The 22,678-nt window shown below is 40.4% G+C and overlaps 3 protein-coding genes across 4 annotated transcripts; 1 reads left to right on the plus strand and 2 right to left on the minus strand.

The window, feature by feature from the left end:
• Positions 1–874: 874 nt before the first annotated feature.
• On the minus strand, positions 875–8,442 carry LOC136436277 (ORC ubiquitin ligase 1-like). Its single transcript, XM_066430119.1, has 7 exons — positions 8,320–8,442; positions 7,402–7,537; positions 6,693–6,790; positions 4,607–4,822; positions 4,137–4,225; positions 3,747–3,911; positions 875–3,320 (listed from the first exon to the last, which is right to left on the minus strand). Exons 1-7 carry the CDS (start codon positions 8,395–8,397, stop codon positions 1,376–1,378), a joined length of 2,727 nt encoding a protein of 908 aa, XP_066286216.1. The 5' UTR covers positions 8,398–8,442; the 3' UTR covers positions 875–1,375.
• Positions 8,443–8,600: 158 nt separating this feature from the next.
• LOC136436278 (sodium/bile acid cotransporter 7-like) lies at positions 8,601–22,430 on the plus strand. 2 transcript variants are annotated; one of them, XM_066430120.1, is made up of 12 exons: positions 8,601–8,802; positions 8,979–9,061; positions 9,687–9,823; positions 10,175–10,250; positions 10,808–10,846; positions 12,697–12,732; positions 14,269–14,417; positions 14,834–14,934; positions 15,179–15,230; positions 15,934–16,007; positions 19,809–19,965; positions 20,362–22,430. In XM_066430120.1, exons 1-12 carry the CDS (start codon positions 8,703–8,705, stop codon positions 20,423–20,425), a joined length of 1,068 nt encoding a protein of 355 aa, XP_066286217.1. In that variant the 5' UTR covers positions 8,601–8,702; the 3' UTR covers positions 20,426–22,430. The 2 variants fall into 2 exon arrangements, with proteins under 2 accessions (XP_066286217.1, XP_066286218.1); XM_066430121.1 differs by having other exon boundaries at positions 19,809–19,960.
• On the minus strand, positions 16,176–18,784 carry LOC136437113 (insulin-like growth factor-binding protein complex acid labile subunit). Its single transcript, XM_066431590.1, has one exon. The coding sequence runs from the start codon at positions 18,498–18,500 to the stop codon at positions 16,176–16,178; it is 2,325 nt and encodes a 774-aa protein (XP_066287687.1). The 5' UTR covers positions 18,501–18,784.
• Positions 22,431–22,678: the final 248 nt, after the last annotated feature.

Below are 22,678 nucleotides of genomic sequence, written 5' to 3' on the forward strand. Positions count from 1 at the left end.
CTGGAAAAGGGGGCGTAATTTGGGAAAAATGTTTGTGGATTTACTTCTTTGGTGTGTGGATTACTTTTTTCTTGACAACCGGGGTAACATTTTTTCTCAGTGAACCCTGTATTCGATTTAACCCACCCCCTTCTTAGGGGCCCATGGGGAGTCTAACCACTACCGCAATCTGTTATCACCCATTATGCCCCGTAATGTACCATAGGGTTTGTTTTGTGGCGCAGGCATTAACTTTGTAATGGTGTGTAACTGCCAAACAGACGTCAGGAGATGTAATGTAGGTTTTTAGCCATGTTATGAGAGGATAATTAGCTGGTGATATATGATGGACAGATTGTAGGCTACATTTCAGGCAGTGGCCAGCTGAGGACTCCAGATGACAAGTTGAATTGTGTCAAATTACAATTATTTTACAGCATTTGATCATCTCAGAGGAGGAAAAAATAGACTTCTAAAGGACGGACAGCACTAGTGGGGACTCCTATTGAAAACAAAATGTAAGAGAACAAAGCCTGGGCAAATAACTGAAGAGTGTTTGTATAGGAGGGTATACATACAAAAGTTCTTAATGTACGAATTTGCATCTGTGTTTGGAGTGAACGTATTGTTTGAATGGGTAAATGTGAGCCTGATTTCCAGATATGACAGCATATATCCTCTTCATTTTTGGTAAGTGGTGCGGTGTATGTCATTCTATTTAAAAGAAGAACTCCAGATTTTGACTTCTGGTCATCATATTACTGTTACACTTGTTCATTTCCCGTACATAATAGTTAACTCTTATCTCTTACAGCGCAACCAAAGGATTTCCTTAGCTTATTACTGAAGAACACATTAGCTGTGTAATACATCATGGCAATGTACACAAACACTCTTCCTCAATTTGTGCCTGAAAATTGGTACAACAATTTAATAAGAGCTCTACCTTATCATACCTCAGGAATAAGTTACACCTTGCTAAAAACATCATTTGTACCATTAGGAACCAGACGACATAATCGCCCAGCATATCTAGGAGTGGGTAAGGTGTTATTGTGGATATTAAAATAATGTAGGGAAAACTGGTGCTGGAATTCATAAACTTCTACTGTGATAAGTAAAAAATCCAAACATTGCAACAAAATGTGTGTGAGAAGTACAAGTGTCAATCAATATAAAGAAGTTTAGACAACTAAAATAAGCCTCTTGGTCACTTACATCAATTCTGATTTCATTATTTCTCTTTATGCAAGTTTTCTTTTTGAACTTTCTGAAAATAAGCATACAGCTTTCTCTTCGAATGCTTGGGCATAAATTCATTCTTGTGAATTCATACTGTTTTTTCCTGAAATCAGTTTTTGTAAATTTTCAAGACTAGCCCATCTTGTGTTTATAGTCACTTCCATTTGGGAGACTTGGTTGGACTTGCTGGGTATGACTCTCTTGCCTTTCTCTTCTTAAAGTTCTCTCCCTCATTCTCTCTATCCAGCAGTCCACTGTACTCTGACTGATACTGATACCTTCCTTTGTCAGAGTCTACACTCCTATCACCACTGCTTGAGCCCTCTCCAAAGCACTCAAACATAGTGGGATGCATAGGTTTCTTGATTTCAGGTACTTGAGTTTGTTCTTGAGCCACCCTACTTCTTGAGAAGGTATGGCTACCTTGGGCAGTGCTGAAACTACTTGAAGAGTCCCTGAAAGCCCAGGGATGTGAGCTGGCATTAGCCTCTGTTTGCCTTGTAGCATGCTCTACATCCCAACTCCTATTCCTGGTCAGCTTGTCTTTGTCTGTTGTGTAACTGTTGTCCCTTTGTTCAAGCCCTCTGCCATAGCCATCTACATTGTTTGTTGAACTTCCACAGGCACCATTGCTTTGCCATGATGAACTGGAATGTGACATGTTCCTTCTTCTTGCACTCTTCTCAGCAAAATTCTCACTGTTGTCAGTGCTGTGAATGTCTGTGCTTTCTAAAACGGGAGCTGAACTTGAGCGAGGCATCTTCTGTTTCGACTCAAAATGTGCGCCAGTTTTCTGCCTGGAAGTTTCTTGGGGCATGCGACCATCAAAGTGCTTTGTTTTTGCACGAGCATCATGTGATGAGTGCAGCTGACCAGAAGACTCTGCATCAGCCTCTCTCCTCTCCCCCACCCTCCTCTCAGCTTGCTTCATCATCAGGTAAACGTCCTTCATGTTTGGGGTCAAGGTGATGTCCAGGTCAAGCAGGGACTGGTTGGCTGTTGTCGAGGCAACCTCCTTGTCTTCATTGTCCGATCCCTCTTCATTCTCAGCCTGCCACTGGAACAACTTCCCTTCTCTCTTGATGTTATCTTGTCCATCAGAAGCATGTGCTCTACTAGGGCCAGGCAGTATGCTAGCTTCCCTACCCCTCTCAACCAAGCCGCTGTAGTTCTTTGGGAACTGCTCAGAGGGCAGACCATGAGCTCTGTTGGCTAGCTGTCCAGATTTCTCTCTAGCATCTGGGGACATGTCATACATATCCAGATCATTTCTCTTCCCACTGTTTTCACTTCGGTCTTGGCTCCAACTGTTATAAGAAGTAGAAGCTTGGTCTGTCCAGCTGCTGGTATTTGATGAGTTTGAAGTGTCCCTAACTTCCTGAGAAGTGTATCTGCCAAATGATTGCTCTCCTTCGTTGGTTTCTCTTGAGGGAAACAGCGACTTCCGAACTTTTTCTGCATCGTTTCCGAGGTGCAACTTACGCCTTGCCTTCCCACTGCTTGTGACGGACCCATCTGACTGGCCAGTGGGAGATGGAAACCTCGCTGATCTGTCACTGTTGACATGATTTCCACCATGCTGATTGTTCGAAATATTCGCCACATTCGAGTTGTTTGAAGATTTGTTGTAGTGATTGTGATGTTCCGCTCTCCTGACATAAGTGTCTTCATTCTTGTATGTAGTGTGTGTGTCCGTTCTGTTCTGAGGAAGGCTTTCAGACTTGTGCCCGATGGAAAGGTGCTTCATGTGGGTTGCTGGGGTCAGTGGGCTTGGTTGTTCTAAAACAAAGCTATCCCCGTCATCCTGCTGGTTTCCACTGGCTTCAGGTCCTTCAGAATCAACTCTTGGCCAATTCTGATCTGTACGGAGCCAGCTGGGCACCAGATCATTACTGCCCCCTGCTGGATTCCTCAAAAACTGCAGTGTTTGGGAGACTGGGCTGAGCTTAGGGTCAGGGAGGTGTTGTTCACTGGAGGAAACAGAAACGTGGCGTTCCTTAGAGTGGTCAAGCTTCTCCTGGTTCCACTTCCTTTCTGTTGGATGTCTTTCCTCGCCATAAAACTCTGGAGACTTGGATTTTGACCTTTCCCTGGATAATCTAAAAGAACAGAAGACAAGCCATTAAATATCACATGAACTACATACTGTTAACAACATGTGCTATTTAATGACAAGTGGGGTTTCCAACATGATGGCCTTGAGATTGTAAAAATCATTCTTTAGTTTCGATGTTAAGTTGGCTAGTGCTAGTTAAAATCGTTCCCACACCTTTCAGTGCAAACTAAAAGGACAGAGTCCATCTATGTTTTTACAGTCCATGGGCCACACAGGCCACTACAGTAGGACCCTAGTCCACTGGCAGTAAAGTGGGAACTATTTCTCAAAAGGGCTGAAGCAGAGAAGGCAGTCTGTACCATTTTTCAAGTCTTTAGACGACAAGATGACTGGGGTTTGAATGCACGCAAGGCAAACACTCTACCACCTTGGCCATTTAACCAGCAATTTCAACCATGCTTCTCCTCACCTCTGCTCATTCTGCAGGCTCTGGTTTTTCTTGCAGTTCTCCAGTTGTTTCTCCAACTCCTCCATGTTCTTGTCACTTCTTTCCAGAGCTCTCTGTAATTGCCCATTTTCCTTTTCGTACTGAGCAACCTTGGCTTCCAGAGTTGCAACGGTATAACGGCCGTACCTGGAAAAGACAGTAAGTTTTAGACTTTAACACAGTATTATTTTCCTGAAGAGAAGAAAATCTACCACCTAAAAAAGTTACTTGATGTAAATGTGCAACACACAACACTGATGTCAACAGGGCAACGACAATTTTGGCATGGAAGACGATGTTTTCCACATCATGGTTATGGGGATTTTATTCATGCCCAAAGAAAGCAAACAGAAATGAGATAGCAATACTCACTTTTGTGGGGTTCTCTTGTTCAGTTCCATTCGCAGCTGCTCATTCATCCTGCTCAAGTCTGAGTTCTTCTCTCGTAGAATGGAGTTTTCCTGAAACATTTAAACAGTTTTGTCTCAACCTTTAGCACACAAGTTACGTAGCATTGTATAAAAGTAGCCAGAAAAGTGTGGCACTAGTCTAGGACTGCTCCTGATTACTCTCAATGTTTATCACAGACTTTTGTGTGTGTTAATCCTCAGAAGTGTCACTTGGGCCAAACCAGTAAGGTTCTAGAACTTTTTGTTTTTTTTTAATCATTTTAAATGCTGGAGATAAAATCAGTTTCTCTGAAAAAAAAACAGCTTTGCTACAAAGACTTTTTACCCAAAGCCAAGCAAAACTACATGTACATGTACCTACTTAATCAACATTTTAAGCACATGTGGAATACTGTACAACCTCAGCCACTGTGTCCACTATTTTTTTCCTACCTCTTTCAGCTTCGTCATGTCCCTCACCACAGCCTCGTATGTTGAGGTGGCATCTTGCAGTTTGGACGTAAGCTGCAAGAGTTTGTCTACATCGGAGCCCTTGTTTTTCTGTGTCTTTGTGCTAGACGTGCTGGCTTGGTTTGGCACCTGGTGTTTCAAGACTTCATTTTTTCTACTGAGGTCTTCAACAAGAGACTGAAGTCTTTCTATTTCCCCCTGCAAGAAAAAAGACAATTATTAGAAACAAGCTATGGGAAAATCTAACTTCCTGCTGCAGAAGTAAATCTGAAAATGACTTAACAATCTTCTCCTTAGTCATGTAGATTTTTAGAAGAGAGGCTTTCAAAGAAAGAGTGTTAATCAATAACTGCTGGAATTGCCATTGTTGTATTCTACAGATGTGGCTTTACTTTTAGTGCAAAGGAAACAAATCCTATTTAGGAACAGCCGTTAAACACTGACATACTTACATTGACTGCTGTGTCGTCTGTGTACTACATCAGCATCAACCCTTCTTTAGATTTTCAGCAAAACTTCACTGCAGCCATCTTTGTATATTTACTTCTTTTGTTGTGAAGTGCATATATAGATCTACTACCCCATACATACAATATACTAGCAGGAAACATGTCTAGCCTGCCTCAAAGTGGAGGAAAAACATAATTCTGAAATGATGAAATATTGCTTTTGTTGCTTTTATCCGTTGTGTTACGTGGTGTCTGAATCATTTCACACATTATAGGAGATTGTTCAGATTAGCATATACCAAGGAGGTCTTGCATACAAATTGTGTTTTTTTAAATCAGTTGGTATATATACAGTCAAACCTGTATTAGCGGTCACCTTTGCATAGCGGCCACCTGCCCATAGTGGTCACTTTTTGTCGGTCCCTTGGATTTTTCCCATTGACATAAGCATTAAGAATTAGGCTATAGCGGTCACCTGTCCAACGCGCTCGCGGCCACACGATTTCCGGTCCCGCGGGTCTGGAAACACTGCCGATAACGGTCACGGCGCATGGTCGCCGCAAGATTCGGGAGCCTTCTTTCAAATCCCCGCAGAAAAAAATGTCATTATAGCTGCAGTGTTACCCATGAAAATGTTGTACATAGTTTTATTTTGCTCCTGGTGTTGGTTTTGAATTTCCAAAACCGCCAAGGCGCCAGAAATTTGAGACAAACAGGGCCTCTTGGTGCGCGGTCCTAGCGGGACGTTTTGTTTACTTGGGTTACTTCACTAGTAGTACCATGGGGGAGCAGTTTGTTTAAAAAAAAGACAGATGCCTTTTATCCTCTAAAAAAGGTTATAAAGTCATCCATTCTTTGTACATTCTGTTCTCTTTATTCAAAGAACTTCTTTGACGAAATAAGTTTACATTTTGTACTATTTCATGTAGAGTAAAATTATAACTCACACATTGCAGCTGCACCCACATTACAGTAGACTATCCCATGACCCTATGACCTCAAGCGCCATCTTGCAGCTGTTGTTTTTTCTCCCGGCAAGGAATCCGACCCAAACAGGCTGATTTTACCGTGAAATTCCGCAATTATTTGCTGATAAATGATGTCGCCGCGCAATTGAAAATGACACGGTTGTCTTTGGCAACATTTTGGTCGCATGTGCTCCGGATTGGGGGCGGATCGATGGATCGACTTGGACTAAACAAGGAGGTTTAAATATTCAAACCTCCTTGGACTAAATTTGCTTGTGGAAAAATCCGGACCTACCGAAAGCAGTCATCTTGAGCCGATGGTCGTCTTGTGAAAGTGGTCGGTAGACCAAGTTTGACTGTACATGTTTGTGAATAAATGTTTCTCAGTGGGTACAGAAAACATGTGCCACTTATTACTCGTGGTCAATCAACCGTTTCTATAGAGCGGCCACCTGTCCATAGCGGTCGATTTTGGCCAGTCCCTTGAGTGACCGCTATAGGCAGGTTTGACTGTACATATATTTCAGCCTTGGGCTGCCATTGGTTGATCCATGAACTATATAATTGATATTGATTGATTTAGTGTCACTCAGGCTTATGAAGACTATAAGTATTAGGTTACTGCAGTGAGTTAAAAAGTGCTCAGCTGACCTCATACTCGTTGAAGATGACGTCCAGCCGAGCCTTGCGGACTTCCTTTGTTGAGAAGCTGTCCCTGTCACTGGTCTCCTCCCCTCCACTCAGGCCTCCTGTGGGAAGGAACGAAAAAAAACAACACTGGAATGAAATCGTTAATGGCCCAGAAGTAAAGGCACACAAAGAGAGTAGCCATCGGGCTGGTACATTGATCCACCGTGTGGTATTCAATTTCTGTCAGCCTGATGAGAGAGAACAATACCGAAGACAGTGTTCTCACCAGGTTTTTTTCATAGCATCGGGGCAGGTTCGGGGGCCCCCAAAGGCAAGAAGTTGAGAAATTAATAATACAATACAACATACACATCGTTCCATTTCTTACAACATACTTCCTTCCTTCTCCCCTCAGTCCTCTACTTCAGTTATAACAAAATTTCGCAAGCCATTCTCTAGTCTCACCACTAGCATCAGGACAACTCATGCCCTAGTCTGTCAGAGTAACCAAGGAGGTTTTGGAGTAACTCAGTACCACGCCCAGAATGACCTGGCTGAGTTAGAATTACTAGTAACTGGGCATCCCCTTGACAGCAAAATGTCTAAAAACCGTCCTTGGCATAGTGCTGAGTTATCCTGATTTGCTAGGCGACAAGTTGCCCTACATTTCCCCGGGTTCCCCCTACCTACTGGATTCACAAACATTTCAAACACAGAAGGCCATGATTACCAAGGACTCTCTTGCAGGGGTTGTTGATGCTGATCTCCACCCGACATGTTGGGCACTGCTGGTTGTGCATGAGCCACACGTCCATACACTGCTGACAGAACACATGCTGGTTCGGGCACACCACTGGCTGCTTCACCTGAAAAATAACAGTTTAATATATATATATCCATATCAATACTGTTAATCTAAGAAATACTCGTGGTGGTTTTATTTTGGCAGTTTTTGCTGTGCCTCCCACTGCGAATCATGACACCGTATTGACAAATATGTGTTTCTATGCTACTGCACTGTTTCGACTTAAAACGTAAAACACTGTGAAAGGCTCCTTTGTGCTCATACTGATGTGATACCACAAAATTGAATCTCTGCGAAAATAAATGAATTTACAGTAAATCATAACCCAATGCGGGATAGCTATTGCCACAACCCTCACCAGTCACCTGTTGACCTCTACTAGCATGGTGCAAATTACTGCCCATGTTTTGACAACTGCCAGTCGAACTCTGCAAGCTTGTAATCTATACATTTTCACCTTCACTACTTACAAACTGTCAAATGTTACGTTCTTTTCAAAGTTCGTTATAGTTAATTACATAGTAAAGTAAGTTTAAGTAACGGCAAAATTTCCCTTCAAGTGACATTGCAAATATGACCACACAGATAATTTTGCAGACATAAACAATCGAAGCCTCTGGTTTTCTAGTCACTCAACAAACAACGGCGTGTTGTCTGTGATATAAACTTGTCACTCCGTTGTCATTCAAATTTAGCCGCCACAAAAACAACAACATGCAACACGTTCCACATATTTCATGCAATTCTGGGACGAATATTCACCAAGATGCTGCCTTATTCCTACTATGTCCTCACAGAAAACACGGAAGAGTATCTAAAGTACATCATGCAGTGCAATATTACCTTTCCGAGGCAAATCTGACAGGATATAGGAAGGGTAAAGGCGAAGGTTGCCGTCTGCACAGCCGACCGGTCCGCCATGATGGAAGGCTCTAATTTTTATCTGTGACCCTGAAAGAGCCATCCGCATTACCAAGCCTAAATTTAGGGTTAAAATCTCAACTTTCTGCTTCAAAATACCAAAAAATTGTACATTGAACATTTTAACTGATGTCTATGGTATCAGTGTGCTTCAAACACAACGAAAGGATGGAGAAACGTTCGTACTACTTTGTTTATGCGTAGGAATACTGAGTTGACCTCCGGTGCTAATAGTCCGCAGGTGTCATTCATGAACTTCTGTGCAAAATAAACCGGCAACTCGCCAAAACCTGCAGAATTCGGACATGGGGGTGGTAGACAGAATAAAGAAAGAATGGTTCCTGCTAGGAATCGTATTTGTGATCTCCATGGCCAAAGTGGATCCGAGTTTGGGCCTGAAAGGAGGTGAGTTGTAAAGTTCTTTTCACGTCGGTAGTGACACGTTGTCAAGTGGGAGGGGGGCGGACCAAAACAATATGCTATCTTAGGTGATTCCGATCAAGGAGGTTTTATAAAACCTCCTTGTTCCGATAGAATTGTGGTTATGTTTTTCAACTGGTTCCCATCTTGTTCATTTCCAGGACCACTGAAGCCAGAATACACTGTGAAATACTTCGCTGTGTCCTTTATTTTCTTCAACAGCGGACTGTCTCTCAAGACGGAGGTGAGTGTGCACCTGTTAATTAAGACGATGGTAACAGTTGTCTAATAATTGTCCTCGGCACAGATACTCAGACAGACAGACGGTCAATACCTTTAGTCCACTGAATTTGAAACAGTTACCGACTGCATTCTACATCGCTTCACCTTCAACTTGCTTTGTAAGTTGTATATTGATTAATTAAAGTCCATGCATATGCGTTAAGAATGATTGTCATGATTTTTCAGGGTAGCATGTTGGCCATGAACTTAAAGGCATCTATAGTATCTTGTTTTTAGCTAAGTTCACTACTTTTAGTGCTTCAGTGCATCCCATTCATACTGACATGTACCTAGGAAAGCTATGATGCACGAAATGACAGTTACTGAAGCAACTGGACAAAATTTGGAAACAGTCTGACATTTCAGACAGCATCCATCTCTGAATAAAAAATAAAGACAGCGGATGCTGTCTGAAACATCTGACGGTCTGACTGTTTCCAAATATTTTCCATTTGCTTCTGAATCAGTAACTGTAATTTGGCTTGCAGTATCTTATTACTAGTACATGAATGTCTGACCTTCATCAACAATTATAAATGCACCAAAATGAAGCTCTCCCTCTGCACCCCCCCTCCCCCCCCCCTTAGGACCTGACCAGTGCACTGTTCCAGGTGAAGCTGCATGGCTTTATCCAGTCCTTCACACTCGTGTTCATCCCCTGTCTCATCAGGGTGCTCATTAAGGGTCTACAGTACTCACCGATCAACCCGTGGCTGCTCAAAGGGTAGGTGCTCGTTTTCACCAAGGAGGTTAATTATTGTAACTTCCTTGTTTTGCAACTGACACCCTTGGCCCGACATTATTTCACTTGGATGTACTAGTACTTCAATTAATCCCCCTCGGAGCCGAATTTGGACTGTGTAGGAGCTTCTCTTTGCAATAAGCTAGCAAGTACATCTTGTGTTACAGTAGAGCGAGTTATGCAGGGTTGAAATTCCTGACTTCACTTTATGTTAGGAGGGCATTATGTCTGGGCATGCAAACCCTTGATAATACAGATCTATGTAAAAGTCATGTCAATGTTTGGACCGATGTACCATATGATAATTGTGTTTTGTTGTAATGTATTTCCCAGCCTGATGGTTGTAGGCTGCATGCCCCCTCCAGTCTCCTCAGCAGTCATCCTCACCAAGGCGGTAGGAGGCAATGAGGTACGAACTGTCAACTTTCAACATAGGGAATCCTTTGGGGCAAAGATTTATAAACATTCAAGAATTGTCATGTTGGTCTCTAAATGCTTTTCTATCTGTACATTATTTTTGCAAGATAGAGAGATGTTTTAGAAATATTTAAAGCCTTTGTTGTAGTACTGATTGTATATAGAAACAGTATCGGAATTTCACGTTTAATACTAATATTTTACTGCACTGTGATAATTGATGATACAGTGACAGACCATCCAAATAAACAATAAGATATGAAAGGAACCTACAATCTTGATTGGATTGATTATAACACAATTTATATCAAAGCTAGAATACAACAATCATTAACTATTACAAACTTTAAGTATGTTGTGATATGAAGGATGTTTACATTTTGGTAGGTACAAAGTGTATCTAACATCTTTCTTATTCTTATTACACACTGAAAAACACCCAAAAAAATCAATACCTGTCAACACAAAATATTTTACACAAACAGTTTTTGTTGTCACCTTTTACTGTCCTTCCTAGCTTGTCTGATTATTTCTTCTTTCTATATACAGGCAGCGGCTATATTCAACTCAGCATTGGGCAGTTTTCTGGTAAGCTCATGAATAATGACTAATATGTAATATGAGAGCATTTTATGAGGCTTGAATCTTGAATAAAAAACTCAAATTTCTAGTCATTCCTACACATAGTGAGTTTCAATAACACTATAAGTAAATTAAAAGTCTGATTATATTGAACTGGTTGAACATTTGGCTGAACTTCATCTCTAGAATCAGTGTTATACTTATTATATAGAAATTTGAGTACAATGGCTAACAAAAGTAACCCAAAAATACTACCAAAGATTTTGTCAAGGGAGGTGCTACAGTTTTCACATTGTGGTTGCTCTGTCTTTGAGCCTTCCACATTTGCTGCAACAATTGTAAGTGCAACTTTGGTTACAGCAGTATTTGTAGGCAATGTTGTAGGCAATGTTGTAGGCACATGCATGTGAGTGCTGTCAGTAGATATGCTGTTTGCAGACTCTGGATGCTCAGTATTGGAGTTTGTACCATTTGCTGTCACAGTGGTAGATACAGCTTTGGCTCCTACGGTACCGGTTCCCTGGAACAGGATCACTGCAGCAAGAATAACAGTGCTGATTCTGGTCCTGAACATTTGTTGTGATGAGCCTATGAACTAGGAAGAAAGGAGGAAAAAGTCAAGTTTTCATGAATTCAAGACATTATGCTACCAGAGTGCCGGGCAGTTTTTCTGATAGAATAATGATACCAAGGAGGTTAAAATACCTTTTTTAACTTCCTTGATGATACACATTGTCAAGTTTTCATGACTTCTGGAACAGACCATGTTTGAATCTAAATGATTAGGAAAAAGACACATACCTCAGATTGCAAGGAAAGCATGTGCGGCTCCTGCTTTTGTGATCCAAGTCAGAAATACTGGCAACAATTACAAGTTGGATCCGTGAATCTAAAGAGCACACCTGTTGTTGCAAGTCTAGTCCTGAAAGTCCCACTACGCAAGTTATTTTCAATCTTGATTTCCTCCCCAACGCAAGCCTGAACAGAAAGTGTTTGTGCGTACCCAGATAATAGACCACTGTCATTAACACCTCCACGCTTTGTTTAAGCGATATCAGAAGGTCAAAAGAATTGTTTGCTTACTCTTCACACAAATTTTTACGTCAAACTGACAGTCAAAGGCAGTGGGGTAGTCCAGGTAACCTTTTGTGTTAGGCCTGGCGTTCTTATTGTGATTGCTTCCTTGATTCCATCTCATTTACATAAAGGCGGTAAAATGAGAAGATCTTAGCTGATTCAAAAGTGAAAGCAAGTTATGGTTGGGGTGGTGTAAGTGGGGTTACAGACCTCCCCTGTACATGGGATTACCCCCCCCCCCTAATTATGTGACAGTTTCTGACAAGAAACTGACCTATTTGAAGTCAGTTTTCCTCAGGGATTTGTCCTTATCTAATCAAAGAGTTTAACCTCTTTGATCTAATCAACTTTTGCATGGACGAGACAGCTATGATGGTTTGAAGTACAAAGAACATGACATTGTACAGATGCCAAATTTCATCAGGCCTCCAGGATTTTGTAAAAGCATTTCAATCAACAGTATAATCATGCGAAATATTACATGCTTGGTAGTAATAATATACAATGTCATATAATACTTATGAATGCTTGTCTGGATCTTTTCCCGTAGAATCCACAGTTTGAGTTTCTTCAACAAGTGAATCTGACATGTAAACAGTTCCTCCTGTGGATGTAGTTTGTTTATGGTTGCATTATTGCATATGCTGTCACTCAGTCATGGGCATCTGATAAATTAATTTGTTTGTCTAATGCATAATGCTGATCTAGCAAACATGTTTTGTTGAGGACTTTACATTTTTGATGCCTGACCATTTCTATTCCTCCCCTCCCCCATCTAGGGTATATTCGTCACTCCAGTCTTGCTACTGCTATTTGTAAGTATGATTTATTTTGTTTTATACATGTAAGTGTATAAAAGGTACTAGATTGAACGAAATGTACCAAAATGTTTGTAGTCCTTCCCGCATGTTTCAGTAGCCCTTGGGCAACACAACTATGTGCTGCTGAATCACTAGAGCAGAGGGCTAGTCCATTGGTTGTGGTCTGTGTTCAACACACATACATGTACGTATACTCTTTCCCAAATGCTGAGTGCTGAGCAGAGAAAGCAGTATGTACCATTTTAAGGCCTATGGTTTGAATCGGTCGAGATTAGACTCACGACCTATCAGATGCAAGGCAAACAATGTAGGGGTAACTTTGGTTGAGTACAAGGAAATTTGTATAACCGTTGAAATTGGCCCATGATGCATGTATGTCCTGCACCATGCAAGGCTGCAAGGGTTCATCTAAATCAGGAAAGAGGGGCGCTGTGCCCTCTTGTTTCAGCCCAGTGCCCCCTTGTCAAATTCAGATTTTAGCTTAATATCCAGCATACGGCCTTCACTCAGCAATTGATTCTTCCATTAACACATAGAAATTGCTCCCTCGCCTGTGTGTGCTGCCTCTTATTCAATTTTTCTAGAAAAAACCCTGAGGCTGTATGAGGTACATTGTATCTAAGATAATTGTATTGGGAAAAGTGATTATGTGCCAGATTAACTGTGTAATGAAGTATATTTTGTTAATTGTTTTACAGCCCCATCAGGCCTAATCAGATCCAGTAGACACATGATCCATGAGTAGACAGAGCAGGCCCCATCTACTGACTAATGATGCTTAGGATGTAACAATGACCAGCTGCAGTCATGCACAATTACCAGACTAAACTGTTAAAGTGACTGTAAATGTACCCTACAAATAAAGAAAAATCAGTCTATAAGTGGAACTAAATTGAGATGAATGGCATCACATTAAGTTGTATTTTACATGTAATTGTTTTACAGCCCCATAGTTCCTAATCCATCAGGTATTACAATTCAGCCTATACAGTGACTGAAAATATATCCTACAAGTTAAGAATGTTAGTGGAACTAATTGTGATGAATACACTGAGTCCTGTATTTACATGTAACTGTTTTACAGCCCCATAGTTCCTAATCTATCAATCATTACAATTCAGCATAGTCACTATAAAGTTATCCTATAGAGACTGTTTTTTGTATTTTTTGTGATGAATACATGTCTTGTGTTTTCATGTAATTGTTTCACAGCCCCATATAGTTCCTAATCTATCCATCATTACAGTTCAGTGTTGAAGCTGGATGAAGGATAAGTTCAGCTTCATCATTATTGCAATCTAATAGGCATTGATACTGCTTTTGTCTGATAAGTGCTAACCTGCAGTAAACACAGAGTTTGACTAGCCTCCAATACAGCCCCTGCCAGACATGTTCCTCCAACAACAGCATGCAGTTTTCTGATAGGTGGCACCATGTTTTTCAGAGGAAATGCTGGTCTGACTAAACATAAGTTTGCATATCCAGGTTGTTGTGCCATCTTTATACAGCAATGTCTTGTTGTCTTTACAGCTTGGTTCACCTTCAGCCGTTCCATACAGCACCATATTTGGGCAGTTGACCCTGACCGTGGTAGTGCCTCTCATCGTCGGACAAGTCGTCAGGAGATACGTGAAAGACTGGTTAGAGAGGAGTAAACCTCCGTTTGGGACCATAAGCAGGTAAAACCCCCGTCACATGTTCAACAACTTCCCAGGACTTTGCTCCCGACCGCTCCTTAACCAAAAGCAAGGTTGGTTCATGCAAGGAGGTTAGATATACATTGTATATTTAACCTCCTTGGTTCATGGTTGGGAGTAACCTGGAATCCATCCTTTGTTAGTTCCAGTTCAAGCTCCAGATGATAAACCAAGCAAGCAGACATCATGAAAGCAGAGGGCACTGGGAGGAAAACTTGAATCTAACTGAATCCACTCCATGAAACTTAGAGCACCAACATAAGCTTGGTCTTCAAGCTTGGTTTTCTCTATGTTTTTCCTGTTAGGCGTTGTTTTCAATCCGAGAACAAAAAGATTGACTTGGCACGGGTTTATATTGTATCTAAAACTAATATATTATGCCCATACTTCATCCTCAGCTGTACATTGTTGCTGATCATCTACACAACATTCTGTGACACCTTCAGTAGTTCAGACATTGAGCTGGACCACTTCAGTCTAGTCTCCATTGTTTGTGTAGGTATGTATACAACTGGATTATTCCTGTATTCTACTACTGTATCTCACAGTGTGACAGGTACCGTTCAGTGTAATTTAACCAGCTGCTGCCATGGCCAAGCTGCATGCTTGTGAAGCTGGAGGGTTACACCATAGGACGGTTATACTGGCTATTACAGATACAGATGTAGCACTAGCAGTAGTCAGCTTTTGTACAGTTTCCTCAATGACATCTAACCCAGTGTCTTTGTTCCTTTTCCCCTCAGTGTTGTTGATACAGGTGTGCCTGTTGCTGCTATTGTTCTTTGTCACAAGAAGGTGGGTTGACACTGTTTATCTAATTAGTTCCTCTCTTTGACAAGTGATCAAGAAATAACAACGTGAAAATAAATCTACACCCGCTCACTTTATTTACAAAGACCTACATGTATCCGATGTTTTACTGTTTTTGCCTATCAAACATAAAGATTGTGATGGAATTATTGATAAACATGGATGTAGAGTTGTTGTCTTTTTCAATTGTGTATTGCAAGCATGTAGATTTATAGCAATATCATGTTCAATTCATGTAGTGCTGTACACCATTACATGTATGATAGTATTGGTACATTTTGTAAGCCATAGCTATGATCAGCTAGTACTAAATATTATAATACAAAAAGGTCATACCTCCATCTACATGACTGTACAACTCTGCTGAAAGCCATGATATAAGTTAGATTTGACCTACAATGTAGAACACATTGAATATTTGTTGATTGAATGACCAGAACACATCTATTACATGTAGTACCTAGTGGGTATTTTTTGTCTTCAACTCACATCAAAAACATGATTTACATATCAAGTTCATCAATTCTATACAAAGTATTATACAAAGTGGGCAATGATACAAGTGTGCCTTCAGTTGTCTTTAGTCCATTTAACACAACATCATTTGACTGTGATTATCATTGTGAATAGAAATTATGATAACACAAAATTATGTCTCTTATCTGACATATTTGCATTTTATCCACAGTCCATCTTTTGGCTTCACTGCATCAGATGTGGTCAGCCTTATGTTCTGTGCAACACACAAGTCACTAACTCTAGGCAAGTACTTGTACATAATTACATGCAATTACTACATCAGTTTTCTGTACATGTGTACCTGTATTACCTCTGTCAAATGAAGGTTAAATGTATATTTAAATCTATATCATATTACCACCTCATGATCAAATATGAGTTCATGAGTATGATATACAAAAGTTCCTTCAGCTATATAGGAAGGAGGAAGTCGCGATCGCCGATACACAGTCTGTAGTGTGGCTCCGCTTCTTCCAGGTGGGGAATCAGTTCCCGTTGGACCCAGCGGATGTCTTCGTTGTTGTACGACACAAAGACGTCGTACTCGTATCTGTGCCTGTGCGGGATGGCTTGGTATCCACGCAGCTTCCCCCTCGCGTATTGATACAGATAGCGTATGTACGCATGATATTTCACCATCATGTATGTCATGGTTGTGTACAGAAACACAAAAGTGGACATGACTATGCACGTGTAGTATCCAAGGTAGGACTTACAGTCGGGCTTGTAGTCGAGAAGGGGAAGGTTTTTCAGGTCAGGTGGAGAGGAACACGTGTAATACTTGTAACCACCAGTAGAGGAATAATACAGAATCCTTACTGATGTGTTGTTCCTTGCCCATTCTACAAAATCTAGGAGTTGACAGGTGCAGGAAAAAGGATTGCCTGACAGGTCTAACTCGTACAATGTGTTGAACTTGTTCCAATATATCAGTGTTTGTTGGCCTATGGAGGTGATCAGGTTTCCTTGCATGTTAAGCTGACGCAGAGAATACACATTTTGAAACAGTTTTGGTGATATTGCAGTAATGCGATTATGTGTGAGATCTAAGACTCTCAGGTTTTGTGCATCACGAAAGATACTTGCGTGCAAAGATGCCAAGTAGTTTCCTGCTAAGTTCAGAGTGTCCAGTTTATTCAAATGCCAGAATGCTTCTTTTTTAATGTTTATAAACCCATTCTGAGACAGATCTACCTCTTGTAATTCAGTCAGATTCCAGAAGAGGTCAGCCCTGTAGTGGTAAGCATATGTTATCGTAACATCATCAGCTGAATTTCCCAATCTCAAAACTTGCAAATCTGATAGATTTATGCTTCTGCCTCTATCATTGAGAATGTTAACACAGCCACTGTCTAAATCAATAACCCTTAGTGAGTCCAGGGCTGCAGATAAGATAGCATCAAGTGAAAACTCAGCTGCATCATTTTTCTTTGCCAAAAAGACCTCTAAATTGGGAATATATCTGAAAATGCCTTCTTTGGTTGGTTTGTAGTTTGCCTGGTTATACCCAATTTGCAGCTGTATCAAATTGCCAAGACCTTCAAAGTGGTCACTTTCAAAAGAGCGAATTCCATTGTTTTGTAGTGCCAGAATTTTCAAGAGAGTCAGGTTTCTAAAATGTCCTGGTTGTAGTTGGAAGTTCAGGTTATTTCCCAGATTAAGAACCTCAAGACTTTCATAAACAGGAGAGAGTACATGTGGGTCTAGTGCTGTCAACTTGTTCCCACTGAGGTGCAGTTCTTTCAGACTTTCTAAGCCCTCAAAAGCACCCATCTCAATGCTAGACATCCAACATTGAGAAAGCCTGAGGACTTGCAAATTCTTAAGTCTCACAAACAAATTCTTGGGTAAATTTTCGATGATATTAAGATCTAGCCACAGTGTCTGGATTGTACGTGGAAGACAATCAAAGAAACCACTGCGATATATGTACATTCTCATATAGATCAAGTTCAGAAACTTGACTGTGCCATAAGTCAACTCACAAGTATACTTTAAAAATAAATACATCCTTCCTTCTACATCAATCTCACTAAGACCCAGTTCCTGTACTTCCCTTAAAGCAGCCAGAGCTCCTTCCTGTATGTGAGACAAACTCTCCACAGTTGCTGAGAGAGACAGTGTACGCAAGGAACTGTTTGTTAGTACCCTGAAGTCACTTGCTGAGATGTTTGTCATATAGTTTCCGTTGATATTAATCTTCTGTATCTTAGACATACCTCTGAAAATGTCAAGATTGGCTGATGTGATGCGGTTACTTGCAAGGTTGACATCTTGCAGGTTATGAAGCATTCTTAATGCCTCCGGAATAGCTGTCAGTCTTACTGTGGATAGATCCAACTTCCTTAAGGAAGTGAGAGGAAGAAAAACCTCTGGATGGATGTAAACAAGTGGGTTTTGATTCAGGTTCAGTTCTTCCAGTTGCTGTAGGTTTGCAAAGGCCTGTTTTTTCATGGAGGTTATGCGATTGTTGTAAAGCTGTAGTTGCAGAAGGTTGTCCAGTCCATGGAATGAGTTGTTGCCAAGTTTGTGAATCCTGTTTTGGCTCAAGTCCAGGGATGTTGTTGTCTGTGGTAGAAGAGGAACATAATCCAGATACAGTAAACTACAGTCCACGAAGGTTGTGTTAAAACTCCAACATGGGAAGGCGTCATTTCTGATCGCTGACACGCTGTACATCCCAGCGAAATGGCCCAGCAGGAAACAAACTAAGAGCCACTGTGACAGTTCTGACATGTTGCTGGTTCTTCTCTCACTCCACGTCGTCCAAGGAATTTCCGAATCTTTGTCAAACAACTGAAGTAACCCCCTTCACCAGAACACACGAGCTTTGCAGGAACACTGATGACTTGTCCTGTACATTTGACTACAATGCAGCATGACAGCGTCCTTTGTGTGTGCTTCTACATTACTTTCAGTTCCTTCAGAGTCAGACTGTATTCAGCTATTCTCTTCCTGTTTCAGACATAGCATTGTTCCCAGACTGACTCATTTCTGCTTTATTTCCAAAACAAAACCCATTGAAGCAGTAATTTCTATTCAATGTGAAGACACTGTAATGTGTTTCACTTCTGCATTTTTTGTGTGCTGACTAGATGTAATCTGACCCTTTAGTTCTCTATATATGAGAGGGAAGTATTTCATCAGTCAGTGAGTAATCTCCACCTTGGTTCCTTGAATTAAATCTTTTTCCTTAAGATTTCAGAAAGTTAGCTAGAGGCAAATGTTGCCAGGTGATTCCGGCATTTTTACCCTTAGGCTAGTACATGTACAATACAGCCATGACATCAAAATTGTTCATGCCCTTACATTATAATTGGCTTGGCAAGGGTATGGATTGTTTTGTGGTTAGGCCACACTAATATTATCTGTTGGTCCTCAGGTATAAAAAGGACATGCTGTACTGGTGAAACAACATGAAAACAAATCTTGAGGACCAGATTATGCCTTGGTGCACTCAGTTTAATGGAGTGAATAGTCATATTAAGATATTCCTCACCACCCTTTTTTTCACCAGTTTTATGGAGTGAATACAGTTATACTCAACTTTTCCTCCCTGCTCTCTGCTTTTATGATGTCCTTGCTATATCTTCACCTTAAAATGTCCAAGAATCAAGGAAATAGATTGATATGGCCTTTCACTGTCTTATATAGTGTTCCTTGTGTTGCAGGCACCCCCATGTTGAAGATAGTGTTTGTTGCATGTGTGTGAATAGGTGTTCATCAATTTCCACCCTTAATAACTTAATTCTTCTATTGCATTGACCCAAAAATTGACCTGGAACTTCAGCAATTATCCCATAGGAACCAATACTTAAAGGATGATTCCCATCATGCATCACACCCCATGGGGGTCTGCATGAAGGGGCACTACTGAATTCCTGGATTACATGTATAAATAGTTCATTTATTTAACTTGTTCATCTGTGAATAAGTTTTACAAAGTTAGTTGATTTTGTTTTCATAAAAAAAGAAGTGGTCTGTTAGAAAATAACACTCTCCTCTGGTCCCTCCCTTTAACTGTCTATTCTCCTTGTGTTGCAGGCATCCCCATGTTGAAGATAGTGTTTGCCGGTTATGAGCACCTGTCTGTCATCTCCATCCCCCTGCTGGTGTACCACCCCACACAGATCCTGCTAGGGGGGGTGCTGGTGTCCCCCATCAGGACGTGGATGCTTGCTGCTCAGAAAGTAAAAGTAACGTAAATAACCTTCCTACTTTTTATCCATATACATGTGTATATCAACAAAGGTGAAAACCGGGTTTTTAAGGAACGGGTCTCAGTAATTTTGTACTGGCTTTTAAATACAGTAATTGTTTGTTTTCATTGGATTAGATTTTATTGATCTAAAAACCTGCTGCTCTACTTCATAACTGATTGCTGCTCAGCAAGTAAAAGTAACTTAAGTTATCCACAATATTTTCCTCCATACATGTATCCGTCTTGAATTGAAAATTGTGTTTTTAAGGAACATGTCAGTAAACTTGTAATGGCTCTTAGATGCAGTACTCCATTTTGTGATTATTAGATTTTACAAACTTGCTAAAATGACTCTTCACACTCCTACTTCATGATATTTTGCATGTTTTCTTCCAGCGGAACGAGCAAGTCATCTAACACAAACTCCCATCCTGCACCTGGAGAGGCGGTACATGTATAACACCAGCCCCTCCTAGTCCTAGTCTCCGCATGACTTCTCTCATTACCGAAAAGATGGTGGAAATCTGCCAAAATGGGACAAGGAATTTTCCAAAGGAGTCAACCCATCAAAGAAGCCCATTTGGGCAAATTCAGCCCTTAAAAGAGACTGAACTCCTCGAAAGGTGGAGGCAGTTACCATGGCAACCTGAGCTCAGGAATTATCCCAGCAGACCAGAAGAGAAAGTGCGGCTGTTGCATGCTATGGCAACACCTACACTAGATCTGTAAAATAGAATGAAATTATTTCCAGAACAGATAGGAAAGGTGTGGTGAAATATTGGACAGAATAATTTTTTCATGTAGTGCAAATGTGCTGTTTTGTCAATCTGCAATATTTGTTACATGTTTGTTTACTATGATCATCTTAATGTGCAATTATTAATTCTGATATCCTGGTAAATAGGGCAGAGAACTGTCAGAATGATTGGAGAAATGGTCTCAGCCGTACTTTCCTCCATTTCAAGTGATATGTCCATCCTTATACGGTTCAACATACAGTAAATCACCTTTAATTTGATGGCTGACCTATTGCAATCAGTGGTCCAGTTGGACAACCCTCCCATCTATGAGAACAATCATCATTTTACAATAAGGATACTATTTTATAATGTGTCATTGTTGCAGGATGTAAGATAGCAGTGAGCACAGCCATATAAAATTTAATGTGCAAGTAATAAAGGGTCCAAACTTTGTACATCCCTGAAAATAGGTCCATACATGTATTTCCTGTATCAGGATAAAGATATTTCATATGATAAGAATTTTTGAGGTGGAGGTTGCACAATATTTTTAATGGAAGTCAAAGAATTTAGAGGAAAACAGGGCTTACGTGAAAGGCAGATCTGAAGTGATTTAGAAATTTATTATAATGTGTGTGGAGTTGTCCAAATCGGTCACCCTCATTAGACCACTCAAAGACATGTGGAATATATTGATAAATAGAAATGGCAATCATGTGTAGTATGTAGCCTCCTTTGCAGGCTTACATGTACATTTAAAACTATGATTTGGGCTATTTCCTTTCTTATCACAAGTTGTATATTATGCTGTTTCTGATTGCATGTCAGCTCACATGTTGAGAAGCAGTCAGTCTGAGTCAGACAGCAGAATTACATACACGCACATGTGTAAGCCCCAAAAACCGCAACTTGTAAGCCTGTTAAAGATGCTGTACAGTGAGTCAATGTTTTGTCTTGAATGTTGCTGGTAAAAACAAGCACTGTATTTTCAAAATGTTGTTCTCACAAATTGTTAAATGTTTATGTTTGTATATTGTATAGACTATGTCTATACAATAGTCTAATACACTATTGTATAGAGTGATGAGCTGCAGGCGGCTATTGGAATATGTAAAACTTATTGGTACCCTACACACTGGCCCAATTTACAGCGTCATACGTTTTCTCAGTCAAGTCCAAGTCAAGTCGACTCAGAAAACGTGTACAATGTAACTGTAAATCGGGCCACTGTTGTGAAACCAAATTGTACCTCTTATATTGTGTCTTATATTGTGTACATTATAGATGTAGGGCACATTGAGTATCATGAATTGATAATAGGACAGGAATTTTTAATGTACATGTACATGTAAAGTTATATGGCTATCTGATACATGGACTTTCCTCATGTGACCTTAGGATTCAATATGTACAATAATTTAAGTATGTACAGACAGCAGTATGTGCTGTTCAACATAGTGCTACTGAAGTCATGTTCTCTCACTTATGTTCATATTAAGACTTTATATTTAATTGCAATTTTTCAGGGTGTTGCATAAGTTGTAGAAGGGACCAAAATGTTCAGTTGAAACATTGTGGTTATACAAGGGCTGTGTATTTTACCCTGACTCCCAGTTATTGGTCAACATTCCATTCTGAAGGATTACTTTTGTTTGGAAGATCATTTGCACGCATCCTTGGATCTTCATGTTGCGTACAATTCTTATTAAAGGAAATGAAATTAAAGTGTGTTCACGTAACTCTTTACATCCTGTTGGTGTGACTGACCTTCGGTAGATGATAAAGAATGTAAGTTTGCACGCATAATTGCCATGGCTACAGACAGGAACATCCTGTGAGTGGCCAAATTTAAGTTTTATTGTCCGGAAGAACAGCATTTTTTAATCAGACAAAGCAGTGGTGCAATGGCTTGAGGGGTAAAGTAGTGAACTTGCAGAACCATGCTTTTTTTAAACATCTTTTGTTAGTATTCT

This window comes from Branchiostoma lanceolatum, chromosome 6 (assembly GCF_035083965.1).
Source record: "Branchiostoma lanceolatum isolate klBraLanc5 chromosome 6, klBraLanc5.hap2, whole genome shotgun sequence".
NCBI lineage: Eukaryota > Metazoa > Chordata > Leptocardii > Amphioxiformes > Branchiostomatidae > Branchiostoma > Branchiostoma lanceolatum.

Excerpts from the sequence above, each read along its gene's own strand:
- LOC136436277 (XM_066430119.1), bottom strand. The coding sequence starts at position 8,397 with ATGGCGGACCGGTCGGCTGTGCAGACGGCAACCTTCGCCTTTACCCTT. Across the intron at positions 6,791-7,401 it reads CCCCTGCAAGAGAGTCCTTG|GAGGCCTGAGTGGAGGGGAG; the intron begins GTAATCATGGCC and ends TCCTTCCCACAG. Across the intron at positions 3,912-4,136 it reads AACAAGAGAACCCCACAAAA|GTACGGCCGTTATACCGTTG; the intron begins GTGAGTATTGCT and ends TGTCTTTTCCAG.
- LOC136437113 (XM_066431590.1), bottom strand. The coding sequence starts at position 18,500 with ATGTCAGAACTGTCACAGTGGCTCTTAGTTTGTTTCCTGCTGGGCCAT.
- LOC136436278 (XM_066430120.1), top strand. The coding sequence starts at position 8,703 with ATGGGGGTGGTAGACAGAATAAAGAAAGAATGGTTCCTGCTAGGAATC. Across the intron at positions 9,062-9,686 it reads GACTGTCTCTCAAGACGGAG|GACCTGACCAGTGCACTGTT; the intron begins GTGAGTGTGCAC and ends CCCCCCCCTTAG. Across the intron at positions 9,824-10,174 it reads AACCCGTGGCTGCTCAAAGG|CCTGATGGTTGTAGGCTGCA; the intron begins GTAGGTGCTCGT and ends TGTATTTCCCAG.